At 32.2% G+C, this 13,869-nt stretch overlaps 2 protein-coding genes across 4 annotated transcripts in view; one reads left to right on the top strand and one right to left on the bottom strand.

Moving 5' to 3' along the window:
* LOC145266368 (uncharacterized) overlaps positions 1–5,595 on the bottom strand; it is a 36,353-nt gene extending 30,758 nt beyond the window's left edge. For both annotated transcript variants that reach the window (XM_080121992.1, XM_080121991.1), the window contains exon 1: positions 5,500–5,595. In XM_080121992.1, coding sequence (XP_079978118.1) covers positions 5,500–5,513 — 14 coding nt within the window. In that variant the 5' untranslated portion in view covers positions 5,514–5,595. The remainder of the gene's footprint in view (positions 1–5,499) is intronic.
* Positions 5,596–5,796: 201 nt separating this feature from the next.
* Positions 5,797–13,869, top strand: part of LOC145266367 (glutamate-rich protein 6-like) — a 104,416-nt gene continuing 96,343 nt past the window's right edge. For both annotated transcript variants that reach the window (XR_013864707.1, XM_080121990.1), the window contains exon 1: positions 5,797–6,004. The gene's annotated coding sequence lies outside the window, so the exon portion shown is untranslated. The remainder of the gene's footprint in view (positions 6,005–13,869) is intronic.

The following is a 13,869-nucleotide window of genomic DNA, read 5'->3' as shown; positions in this document are numbered from 1 at the left end:
CATTTTTTTTTTTTTTTTTTTTTTTTTAAATCGCAACTTTATAATACAGAGTGTTGACAAAGTCTGGCTACATTATGTAGCCAGACTTTGTGGGCACCCTGTATATATATATATATATATATATATATATATATATATATATATATATATATATATATATACAGGGTGCCCACAAAATCTGGCTACATAATCTACAGGATGCTTCCACAAAGTCTGGCTACATAATGTAGCCAGACTTTGTGGACACCCTGTATATAAAAATCAATAGAACATCAACTTAATATATACAAAATCTGCAAGAATTAAAATATCATATTTAAGCATACTTTACAACCGGGCGGTCCCTGCTAGCTTAGATAAATACTTTTGCAGTTTTAACAAAAGAACTACAATAATATCAGAGCGTCTCCATTTACGCTGAACATCCACAGAATGCCAACATCAATATATTACATATGAAGGAGTCTCCTGTGGACATTCCACAGGTCCCGCTAGTAAAAAGTTAATATTTGAGATTTAAAAAAAAAAAGAACATTTAAAAGCACTTTAAAACACAAAAAAAATAAGCCAGGTAAATACTAAAGTAACTTTTAGTAACAACTAGCCTGAATGCCCGGCGTTGCCCGGGTGTTTGGAGGTGTGTGTTTAGAAAAAAAAAAGTGGTAGTACGCAGGCAGGCTCGAACCTGTACCGTGAAGGAGGAAAAGAATGTGAAAAAAAAAAGTGACGTCTTTGCTGTCGCGACCATCGCCAAACTGGATGTGACGTAGGTTTAAATTAAGGCTAGACAATCGAAAAGAGGGGATGACTTTTGCAAATATCAGCGAAAAAAGTGACCCCTCCCTTTAGAAAAGTGCCCAGTTGAGGGTGAAGGAATTAATGTTTTTGGCCAATTTTTCAATATTTATTGTCCAAATGTTCGAACTTCAAAATGATACCAATCTCGTGAAAATTCGTCGCCTCTATCGAAAGTTTTAAAAGACATACAAACATACATACATACATTTCAACAGATTTTTGCCCTTTATATTATAAATGGTAACATTTATTATTGTATATTTGATTTTTTTCATCTTAGCTGTTTCTTGGCTTCTCGGCTAAATCCCTGAAAATATTAAGTTTACAAGAAGGTTGTTGCAGAATTTTTCATTTGGATTTCAAATGATATATTTTGAAATAAATTTTTGCGATATAATACCTTTGCTTTATATATCATTTCAAAGATTGTTTTTCTATCTCAGAGGTGCATACACATTTTCAGTATAAGAGTTACTTAAGGCATCAATAAGTCTAAATGATCTATCACCTACTAAAAATGCAAAACACATTATAAATATATTGTAAATTATTTTTATATGTACAGTATATACAGGTCTAAATTGCATTAATGTATCGGCCCATTTTGCATTTTTTGTCGTTACTCTGATGACTTGCATTAGATGGCATCAGTCAGGGATGATTAGTCCAGACAATAGCTGCTAATAGCCAGTCTCAAGCAGATTTAGATGCTCATCAGTCATGGTAGCATAGTATTTGGACTTAATGATCTTCATGTGGGAAAAGGCTGACTCACATAAATAAGTAAACCCAAATAATGCAGTTAAGAAGCTGTCGTATTTATTAATGTTGGGATCCTCTGTAAGTAAGTCCCATAATTTTCCAGGAGCTCTGCATCAGCTGAATGTCGGCTTATAGTGTCAGAATCTCGCTTCTCACTCCAGAAGAGTTCAGGCGAGACAGTGTTGCAATTTTTGATGCGGCCGAAAAAAAAAAAAAAAAAAAAAAAAAAACAGCATCGTCCTGGAAAGATGCACCAAATATTTTGGATTTACAATTTTTATTGTCTCAAGAAGAGTCTTATATTCTCTTATATGAATATATTTTTTTATTATTGGAAACATTAAAAAAAATCTGTTTAAACTTCATATCACGTAATATTTAAATTTAATATCATTTAAAGCTTTTTAAAAATAATTACTTTTTAGAATTGATTTTTTTTTGTTGTAATTCAAATAATTATATTACCGAGAAAAATAATATTAAGAAAAAGTGTTTTTTTAACATATTTATTTTATGTCAAATTTTATTTACAACTTTGAGGTAAGTGAAATAAATAACAGGATTTTATATATATATATATATATATATAATATTTAATTATTTGATCTTTCCAGCTTTAAAAAATGTTGAAATTCTTATCGACCTACATTTTTTTGTAACATGAAATATGGAGGGGGGGGGTAGAACACAAAAAAAAAAAAAAAATTCCCTCTAATATATTTAACAAAACCTACTTTTATTATGCAAGTTTATTTGATAATGAATGAATATCGAAAATTTCAGGAAAATATGACTGATTTGATTTTTGCTAGATTTTTAAAACATGGATATGTCTACGGCTTAAAAAATGTCACTATATAGGAACCTTGTTTTAAAGCGTCGATAATGTAAACACGATTTGTTTCGCATTTCATTATTTTTGTATGCAGTAAAAAATATTAGCAGTTTATTTGAAGTTTCTTCTTTTAAATGGTAAAAAAGTTAGGATGATAATATCAAATTAAATTACAATTACATTGTGTTACATACAAGGGGGGGGTAAAAACTGTGGCGTGCATTGCAGGTACCTATTGTTTTATTTTTAATCTTAAACTCATTGCCAAGACTTCAAATATATGAGATACCACACAGTCATTTTTTTCTTGTGCTCGTGTAACGCTTAATATTACTTGTTTGCGAAACCGAATAAACATTTAAAAATAAAAACTTTTTCAGCTAGGTAGAAAAGTAACTTGTCTTGCTTTTAGTAACATTTATTCATTATATACTTGTTTTTTTTTACCACTTAAGTGGTAAAAACAATCAAATATATAACAAATGTTAGCAAAGGCAAAATAAGTTACTCTTCTACCTATCTGAAAAAGATTTCAGGGTTTGTTTTATAATCCAGAGAGAGTGCTTTTGCTAACATTTGTTGGTACTTGTACAGTTTAATCAAGACATTAAAAAAATGAAAATATCGGGGGGGGGGGGTTATATTGTACGTATCCGTTTTGGACTGAAGATCTCCGAAAAAAAAAAAAAAAAAAAAAAAAAAAAAAAAAAAAATCACTTAATTTGATACAGTATTTTTTTTTTTTGGTCAAAGTTCACCATTATGCCAACTAAAGACGCCTCAATATTTTTCGATAAATCGACAACTTTTATAGGTTTCCGGGTATGCTGAACACGAATATCGCAAAATAGCTATCTTTGAATTTTTTTTAACACACCACGGAGAGATAACTCAGTTTAAAGAGTTGACACTCCCTCCCCATCTTTAATACTAGCTTTTCGGTACTTGTACAGTTTAGTCAAGACATTAAAAAATGAAAATATAGAAAAAAGTTTAAATTGTATATATCCGTTATGGGACGAAGTTCTCTGAAAAAAAATTTCACTTAATTTCAAGTAGTTTTTTTTTTTTTTTTTTTTTTTTTACAGCGAAAAAACAATTTGTTCTGATACCGAGCAAAATGTTCGATTTTTAGGAAGAAAAGCTAGTATTTAGAGATGGGGAGGGGTGTCAGCGCTTTAACTGGAGTTATCTCCCTTTGTCATTTCTAAAATTCAAACAATTTTTTTTTTAATCCAAGATGGCCGCCTTCAACGCGCTCTCATAAAAACATGTTTTTCCGCTGTAAAAAACAAAAAACAAAAAAAAACAAAACAAAAAAAAATACTTGATGAAATTAAGTGAATTTTTTTTCCGGAGAACTTCGTTCTATAGCGAATACTTTTAACCATTTAATACTTTAAACCTTTTTTGATATTTTCATTTTTTAATGTCCTGACTAAACTGTACAAGTACCAGCTTTTCTTACTAAAAATTGAAACATGACTACCTTTTGCACAGTATCAAATTGTTTTTCGCTGTAAAAAAAAAAAAAAAAAAAAAAAAAAAAAACTACTTGATCAAATTAAGTGAATTTTTTTTTTTCCGGAGAACTTCATTCCATAACGGATACGTACAATATAATCTTTTTTTTTTTTCGATATTTTCATTTTTTTTTTTTTTAATGTCTTGATTAAACTATCCAAGTACCCATTTGTTATACCTTTTAATTTTTCGACCACTTCTTTCGAATCTCTGGATTCGAAAACAAACCCTAAAAAAGTTTGTTACTTCATAGGGGGGGGGAAAAAAAACGTTTTCGCAGGGTCCACCCACACCCTGCGAAAACTTTTTTTTTTTTTTTTTTTTTTTTTTTTTTTTTTTAATGGCTGTTCCCTGGAAGCGCGTGCACAAAAGGTTTTCATTGGTTTATTTAATCGAAAACTTTTTGAGGTAAAAATAAAAATAAGGCCAAGAGCATTATTTGAATATGCATGAAAAAAAAATAAAAGTAACAAAAAATAAAAAAATATATTGGTATTTGTACACTTTTGCCACCGTGTTGAAATAACATTATTTTGAAAGCCATTCTTAAACATGGCGAGGGGAAGGTGTTTTGTAACTATTCTGTGCTTCCACTTAACAATAACAAAAATTTAAAAAAAAAAAAAAAAAAAAACCCACATACAAAAAAAAACGATATCGTGAAGTTTGAATTTAACCTGCAAAAGTGCACAAGCACCAAAATATTTAGTGGAGAAAATATAATAAAAATAAAATAAAATAAAATAAAATAAAATAAAAAAAACAAGCACGAAATAAAAGTATGAATCTAATTTACTAAAAAAAAAATCAAAATAATAAAATACACGCTCGATTTAAAAATGAAAGTAAACTTTTTGCGCATTCAAGGGATCAGTCATAAAAACACACACACACACACGTTCCTAGTGAAGTTCCAATTTTTTTTTTTTCTCAGGGCCAAAACATTGTTTACCGCGGATCGGTCGTTTCTTTGGTTTTACCATCTAATATACTTTGTCGAACATGACCTTAGTTTATATATTGAAAAAAAAACAAAAAAAACTTCGATGTTTATAAATTTTAATTCTAACCTAAAACTACTTCTGAGCAGTAGATTTAAATACTTTAAACCCACTTTCGAACACTGATTAAACGTAAAAATAATAAATAAAAATCGGGTTTCTGCCATTTTTCTTCCTATTATTATGATAAATTTATAAAAACACAAAAAAACAGTAATCGTCACGTAAATTTCTTCGTAGTCGTGCGAAGTAATATCGAAGCCCTTGAACTTTAAAATCGAAATTAATTCCTGGTTTTAATTAAATTTTATAAACTAAAGTTCATTTATGGCGATAAACAAACCAAAACGTTTATATTTCGACCGCGGCATTATTCTACCAATAAAGCCATGTGTTAATTCTTAAAAAGATGAAACATTGAGTCGATGGAGACATTAAACATTTTTAGAAATATAACGAAACACAAATGACTAAATAATAGCTATGAATAAATTTAAAGCTTTCATAAAAGATGTTTACTAAAAAGCATGAATAAAACAATCATGAATTTTTAAAGAAAATCATAACAAATAATCTTACGTTAGTGGATTCATAGTCGATCGGCCATTTGCTTTATGATAAAAGCAACTTCCGGTAATTTGTTTCGACACAAGAAAAAAAAACTCCTTTTTTTTTTGTTTTTTTTCTTTTTTGTTTTTTTTTGTTTTTTTTAATCAATTTTAACAATTTCGTTTATTTTTAATTAAATAATTTGTTTTATGATATTTTATAGAATATCAATAAAAAAAATCGATGAAAAAAATATTTTTAAAAACTAACTTTTAAATGTTCTCGTAAAGACGATATTTAAACTTGGTAGACGTGATTTCGTTTCCAATAGCAACAAAAAAAAAAACATCCATCTACTAAGAATTAAAAGCCGTTTGTTTTTTTTTTTCTTTCTAATAAAAAGCTAACGAAACGCATACGAAATAATTAGAAATTTATTTATTGATGTTTACGAAAATGACAGCTTTGCATACAGAACCCATAAAAATGGCGATATATTTTTGAAGGGAGAAAAAAATTATCTAAAAATAAAAAGGTAAGTTTCTTTGTTTTTTTTGTTTTTTTTTATTATTATTTGAAATATTGTGAATATATGAATTTTTATTTATTTATTTCTTTTCTTCATCTTAAGCAAGACATATTTCTACTGAAATGTAAGGGGCTACTGTGAATTATATATAGGTCATATTTGTTGGAAGTTGTGCTGCAAGATGTTTGTTCACGTTACATTTAAATTTTTGCATTCAGGGAGCAGGGAAGGAATTCCACTATCTAGCAGTTTGAGTTTACTAGGTACCTCCAACGCGCGCCACAGTTTTAACCCCCCCATATGTAACACGATGTAATTGTAATTTAATTTAATATTATCACCCTAACTTTTTTACCATTTAATATAAAAAGCTTCAAATAAACTGCTAATATTTTTTTAATTTTTTACAGCTTATGAAAATGTTAGACATCGTGTTTACATTATCGACGCTTTAAAACAACGTTCCTATGTATTTTTTTTTTTTTTTTTTTTTTACACAGTGATCACTTATCAAGGCCCGGAAGCCACTCAGGGATAAGGGTTATTGCAAGTACATTACGTTAGTGAGGAGATTTGATGAAGTATTTACTTAAGGGGGCGGTTCATTAGGAATTTGTTAACATTAGACTTGAAGACATCCAAGTTGTAATCCGGAGAGAAGCAGGCAGACGGAACAGAGTTCCACAGGCGTGCAGTTAGTTCTAAGAAAGAAGCTTTGTTCATGAAATCCGCGTTTTGATTTAGGCACAGATATACAGTGGATTCAGCTAGACGGGTGTTTTTCGTGAAAGATTGGCGAGGGGGGACCAAGGATTGGAGTTCAGACGAGTACCTGCCATGAAAATAACGATAAAACAAGGATAGGCTCGCAACGTCTCTTCTGTGGGAGAGGGGTTGCAGGGTAGAGAAAAGGGCATCCCCCACTAAACCACGAAGTCTATTTTGTACTCTGTCAAGGCATGATAGGCTGTTTTTGGCAGCTCCTGCCCAGATATGGCAACAGTATTCCATCCATGTAGTGACGTTTTTTTAAGCTGTTGTTCACACACCCATATTTAAAAATCTAGTAAAAATCAAATAATAATCATATTTTCCTGAAATTTTCGATATTCAATCATTATTAAATAAACTTACATATTAAAAGTAGGTTTCGATAAATATATTAGCGGAAATATATTTTTTAGGTGTTCTACCCCCCCCCCCTATATTTTATGGTCCGAAAACTAAGCAAAATAAATGTGGGTTGATAAAAGTTTCAACATTTTTTAAAGCTGAAAAGATCAAATAATTAATATATATATATATATATATATATATATATATATATATATATATATATATAAAATCCTGTTATTTATTTCACTTACCTCAAAGTTGTAAATAAAATTGGACATAAATTCAATAGTATGTTTAAAAAAACAGGTTTCCAATAATAAAAAAAAATATATTTATATAAAAGAATATAAGACTATTGAGATAATAAAAATTGTAAATCCAAAATCAACCTTTAAAAAATTTGTTTTGATTTTATTATTTAAATTGATAGAGGGTGGTTCTTATCTTTGGCGCTTTGTACGGAGGCTTGTAAAGAACATTATTTTTAAATACATGTGTCAACAGAAGACGTTAAAATTAAATTTATGTTATTAACTCTGGTCTGTGTAGTTAATAAAAATGTATTTGTTTTAGAAAAGGTAAGTTTCATATTATTTTTTATCCATAGCAAAAAAAAAAAAAAAAAAGTAACTCCATTAATAATTATAATGCGAACGCTTATCCATAGAAATTAACACAAACACACGAAATGATGACGTCACTGTTAAAATGTGTACTGTTGACGTTTTACACATTATCGTGGAGGTACCTAGAGTTTACTTATTCAGATTGGCGATTGTAGCGATTAACAAAAATAAATAAAAACTTTCATATTGTACTTGCTTTTCACAGAATGAAGATTTTATATTCCAAAAATTGATCAAGTAGTTTTTGTTTATTGTTAGAAATTTGACAATTACATCATGCCTCCCATTGTATTTGTTTTAGACCAATCAGAACGGCCGGTCCTATTTACTGCGTAGCATATCACGGGTTTTTTTTGTATTTGCACATTTTCCTTCCAGTTTCAACCAGGCAGCTGAACTGTTTCATTTTTGCGACCCATACGGGAAGGACGTTTGAAACTCAACTCCAGCTTGAGGCATAATGTAGCCTCCAACTTTCGTCTCTTTGAGACATTTTATTCCAAGACTAAACAATGAGGCATATTATTATTTGAGTCCGTTAGTGACTTCCAATTTGGTCTGAATTGCCAAGCTGACATGAACATTTCTCATGAACTACAGCATTATCTTCACTGCAGAGGGACCCATCTTTTTACATCAGATGGCATCAGATCGAACCTTTCAACGGCTGTAAACTCAAATCTTTGAAGACAGATGAACCAACATATAGTTCCTGTGACCATACAAAGATTATTACCTTGTACAAGCCTTTTTCAAGTCTCACACAGAAACACATTCACATTTCAAGCTGTCATATACATACGCGCACACAGACATACGTGCCCACGTCCACACATGTACACATATTCGCGTTCGCGTACATACACTTACATTCACGTATATATACACACACGCTTACGTATACACATGTACTCACACACGCACACATGGACGACATCACTTCCGCTTTCTAAGGAAATACACATGCGCAAAATACACTCTGGAAACGAGTATAAAACAAGGAGACAAGCTGTTTCTAATCCTCTTTTTAGGACTAGCTCTCGGCTAGAGAGGTTGAGCTAACCAACCGCCTCCCCTTTGGGAAGCGCACGCTCGCGCGTCGTCAACACCCCTGCGACTATGTATGGGGCACGAGCTAAAGACTGTATGTATACATTCTCACTCTTTCTCTCTCCATCTACTACCGGTCACTAAGAACACCTTCGCGTAGCTGACTACTAACTGATGACAACTCTAATATCCTCTTCCTTGCCTACACGCTGGATTCTCATTTCCACTACAACACTCACTTCAATTCCCACGCACGAACAAACAATAGTGACCCAAACTTGAGATGAAAACACATTTCCTTTTCTTGCTACAACACCAGTCCTGCAACGGACATTGGTTACATACGCGCGGACATGTTATAACTAAAATGTCCATTTCTTTCAACAGCAAATAAACGACATTTATCTTATCCATTACTTGAGTCTTTGTTTCCTTCAATTCCATTCGTTTCATTATTCTTTTGTAACGGGATTGGGGTATTTATATATCCTAGTCCCCTACAACCTTTCGAAGTTGTTACCAACTCTGGTTACAGATGAAAAAAGTGGGAGTGGGCATTTGGGGAGGGGCGGGGGCAAAAAAAAAAAGCAATGTTAGCTATTTTATCTCACCTGCTTTTTGCACATCGCAGTATCTTCTATGTATTTATTCCAATTCATGTTATCTATGAATGTTGGGCCAAGAACTTTAAATGATCGACCCTTAGGTAGGATGTTAGTAGCCATGGCAGTCGATGGTTAGAAAGGTATAATGGGCGGGGGGGGGGTTCACCTCAAATACACAAACGGAATGTTCAAGAAAGATTATCGCTACAGTCCTCTGTCTCTACTCTCGTTGCCTTCTCTCCTGCCTGATCGGGAATAATCTCCCAGCACCGAGAAACGAACATCGTTTTATAGTTTCCATCTTCACGCACACACGAGATTACGTGAGAACGGACGAAATAAAAAGGCTGGCCGCCATGTTTGTTCTTTCTTTTCTTCGCATGAACTCACTCGCTGAGCACCCACGGTAAGACTTGTCTTTCTTGCTTCTAACCACAGTTTCTTATAATTATGAAAGGAAGGGAGCGTTGTGTCTTAGTAGCATTAAATGTTAACACCCATTCATGTCACCATTCCATTACAGACTGGAGGTCATTTTCTAAAGATTCAGCCATTGCCTTGGAAATGTGTGGGTTCGTTCTCCTAACATGTTTTACATTAGAAGGAGGTATTGTCAGTAAACATATCCACCTCTGATACAAGTACATTAGGGAGGTCTTGTGAAAGGAAAGGAGCGTTGTCTTAGTATCATTAAATCTTACCATCCATTTTGTCCCCATTTTTGTAAGCATTGATTAATGACTCAAGCCTGTAATAAAATCTCTACATCATCTTTGATTCTACAGTCAAACGATTTCCCCCCTCTCTCTATCTGTGCCTAAATCTAAACACAGATTCCACAAAGAAAGCTTCTTTCTTGGCACTGCCCACCTGTTGAACACTGTTTCACTGGCCTGCTTGCCAATTAAATACAACATGGTAACCTTCAAATCCAATGTAAACAAGTTCTTATTGAGTCGTCCCCACAAATAATCAAATTCTACCCAATTTACACCATTAACAATTACTACACTATGACGCTACATTCATTAACTTTATCCTTGAGTCTTGAGTAGCATTTGGGCCTTGATAAGTGGTGATTCCCGAGTTTAAAAAAAGCCAAAAAAGGATACTCTGGTATTCTACTGCTAGGCCACCAAGAATTATCACAGGGAAAGAAAGGAGAATTCGGTTCTATATATAATGTCAAATACAGAAAGCTCGTCAGTTAGTGTTCAATGGCACCGGAATATTGTGTTACGCAAGAGTCAGCAGCTTATTATAACTTTCTTAAAGAGACCCAATTCTTGTCGAAAGGGGCTTATAATAATATTTTTCCCAATATTTTAATAAATAAATATTAATTATTTTTACCTACATACACTAGTGTTTAAAACTTATGCAATCATCAGTGTAGGAAGTTATAATTACTACCACTGTGACATATTCCAACTCGGTCAAAAAGCAACCTTACTTTTTTATTTTTATTTCGCTACCTTTTTCATGATCAAGAGCAGAGAACTGCTTGAAATATAAAAAATATAATCTATGATATAAATCTCACCTGTCTGTTTAAATGTATGTTTTGTGTGTCTGCCTTAAACTTATGACAGAGGCGGCAGATTTTCACAAGATCGGTATCATAAGCTTGATGTCTCAGACGATAAATATTGAAAAATTAGCCAAAAGCATTAATTCCTTCATCCTCAACTGGGCAGTTTTCTACAAGGCGGGGTCGATTTTTTGCGAGCCCCTTTTGCAAGTCATCATATCGGTTGGATTAACTTTGACTAATTTTAACTCCCCAAACTTCCGGTTGCGTCATGGACTAGGGGTAAGATGTCAGGTTTTCTTTCACTTTCTTTTCCACCTTCACGTCACGAGTTCAAGCCTGCCTGCTACCACTTTTTTTTTTTTTTGCTCAACACACACACATCCAAACACCCGAGCTAGTATTAAATATAAAAAAAACAACAACATCGTTTTTATGCTTCAAAAAATCCCTCACTCCTGGTTTGAGGTAGTTGCCTGTCTAGCTGCACTGATGAGCTGTGAGACAGCGAAACAGTACTGCATGTGGATGACTATATATATATATTATTATTATTAGTGATGGGATGATTCCAAAATTTTTCCAATACAATTACCGATTATGTTTTAAATTCCTGATTCTGATACAAGAACCAATTTCGATTCTTGAAAAATTTGTAAACATTTAATTAAATATTTGATGCTTTTTAAAAATGTTCAAATGCCTGTAAACCCTCATGTAACATCCACATATATTTTGTAAAATGTAAGAAATATACTTGGGAGACGGAGGCGTATATTACAAGAGTAGATCTTTCTAAATATTTTTCTCAAATGTTTTCCTTGTAATTGATTGAAAATTGTAAGGTAAGATTTTTTCTTTTAAAACAAACCCAATTTATATTTGTTCGTCGTTAATGCCATTGGAAATTTTCATAAATAATTAAAAAAGAATCGATGATTGGTATGTAAAATATGAAAACAACCCAACCACCTGTGATGGTCGAAGATTGCTTTAGAAACAAGTGAATTAGAGCTAAATTAGAGCTTTTTATTATGTGAGCAGTCAATAACCAGGTGGTCTTTCTGATCCAAACTGTTTGATTGGTGATGCAAAATGCAAGAAAAAAAAATAACTTTGGAAACATTAATAATAATATTGTTTTGTGATGGGAATCATTACATGGTGTCGGATAGTAATGTTTTGTCTTGGATATGACCTTGAGGTCGAGGCTTCCAGTTTTTGCCTATGTGGGAAAACTGATAATGGAAAATGTAATTCCTGTTGGGGAAATCACCTAATTAATATGCACAAGTGATATGGCCAATTAGCCAATCATGGCATCTCAGAGTATGATGTAATGAAGAGCGATTGGCTGGATGAGAAACCCGGGCTCCTCAAACCTCACACCACTACTTTCCAATAAAAGGATGTGCAGAGCAGTTTTTAGTCAGTCGAGAAGAGTCGAGAGCAGAAAACCTCAGTTGGAGTTGAAGGTTGTGTCTATCCACTCCACCCATGCCATGCCTCTGTTCACTGATTGTCCGATAAGTGATGAGACAAAAGAGACAATCGGTTGTCGAAAAAAGACTCCGTTGAGTTACCGTCGAAGCAGACTGCTCATTGAAAGAAAAAGACATTGCATATGTTTTTTCCTTTTTTCCTGTTCCTAACTGTAGAAATAACCTTTTTTTTCTTGTATTCGGAATTTATTTAATAATTAATCTTTTTAAATGAAAATCCGAGATTACGTCTGGAGTCAATTATTTGTTGCAACGGCATTCATGACTACTCCACGAATGAATGATATCAATTGAAAGTAATTTCTTTCAGGAGACAGCAAGCAAGAGGTTAGCCAATCTAGCGCCTGTGAATGGAGACTTTGAGTTGTGTGCTTTGTTTGTTTTTTTTTTCAATTTTTTTCTTTTTTTTTTCTATTTTTGTTCTTTATCTGTGAACCACTGAGGTAGGAAATGCAGGAATCTCACATAAACCCTGTAATCGTAGAACTGACCAAGCCCACGGTATTGATCTTTCTTGTGGGTTCCAAAATCGGAACTACCTAGGACTATACTTCTGTACCAGTGAACACTACAGTCTTCACCATGTTATAGTAGGAACAGAATAGTTAACAAAGGCGGTCCATGTCAAGAATGAGTTTCTATATAATAATGTTACTATTTAGAAAACCATTCTTTATATCGGGAGGGGTCTGTGTTCACTATTCTCTACCTTCTTTCCATGAAGAAATGTTCACATTTTTTTCTTGCAATTATAAAATTTGGTCAGTTGTTAATTTGCATTATTAATAATATTAATAATAATAATAATAGCAAATACGTTAAACCTTTAGCAGAATCACTCCCCTAAAATGAGATTCTACATTTTTTAAAAAATGATTATGTAGCGAAAAGAAAAAAAAAACAAAAATACAATTATTCGCAAATAAAATTAACGTAAAATGACAATCAGTTTTGGCCCATTCTAACTTTTTAATCTTGTCTACTCGCTCAAAAATCCAAATTTACTTTATATTTATATTAGATTGAAATTTACATTTACTTTTGTTTAATAAACTTATCTACTGCATGATTGATATATATATATATATATATATATACATATACATATATATATATATAGTGAATGATGACAAAAGTCTATATTCCAAAGTTCATGATGTTGACCATCTTACAATTTATTCCTATAATTTAGTTGACATTTACAATTTTTGACAGTATCTGTTTCATAGCATAAAATGAATCGCTTAATTATTATATCACTGATTTATATAATAATTAAGTGATTGATTTAGTAAGGAAATAAAATATATTTTCACAGAAATATATATATATATATATATATATATATATAGTCATCCACATGCAGTATTGTTTCGTTGTATCGTTGCGACTAAACTAGCATCTTTCCCTGGGATTGAACCTACAGCCATCGCATTGATAG

Source organism: Euprymna scolopes, chromosome 41 (assembly GCF_053919585.1).
Source record: "Euprymna scolopes isolate OS-2025 chromosome 41, ASM5391958v1, whole genome shotgun sequence".
Classification (NCBI taxonomy): Eukaryota; Metazoa; Mollusca; class Cephalopoda; order Sepiida; family Sepiolidae; genus Euprymna; species Euprymna scolopes.
The sequence above is the reverse complement of the archived record's forward strand: the minus strand, read 5'-3'. Positions and strand labels throughout refer to the sequence as shown.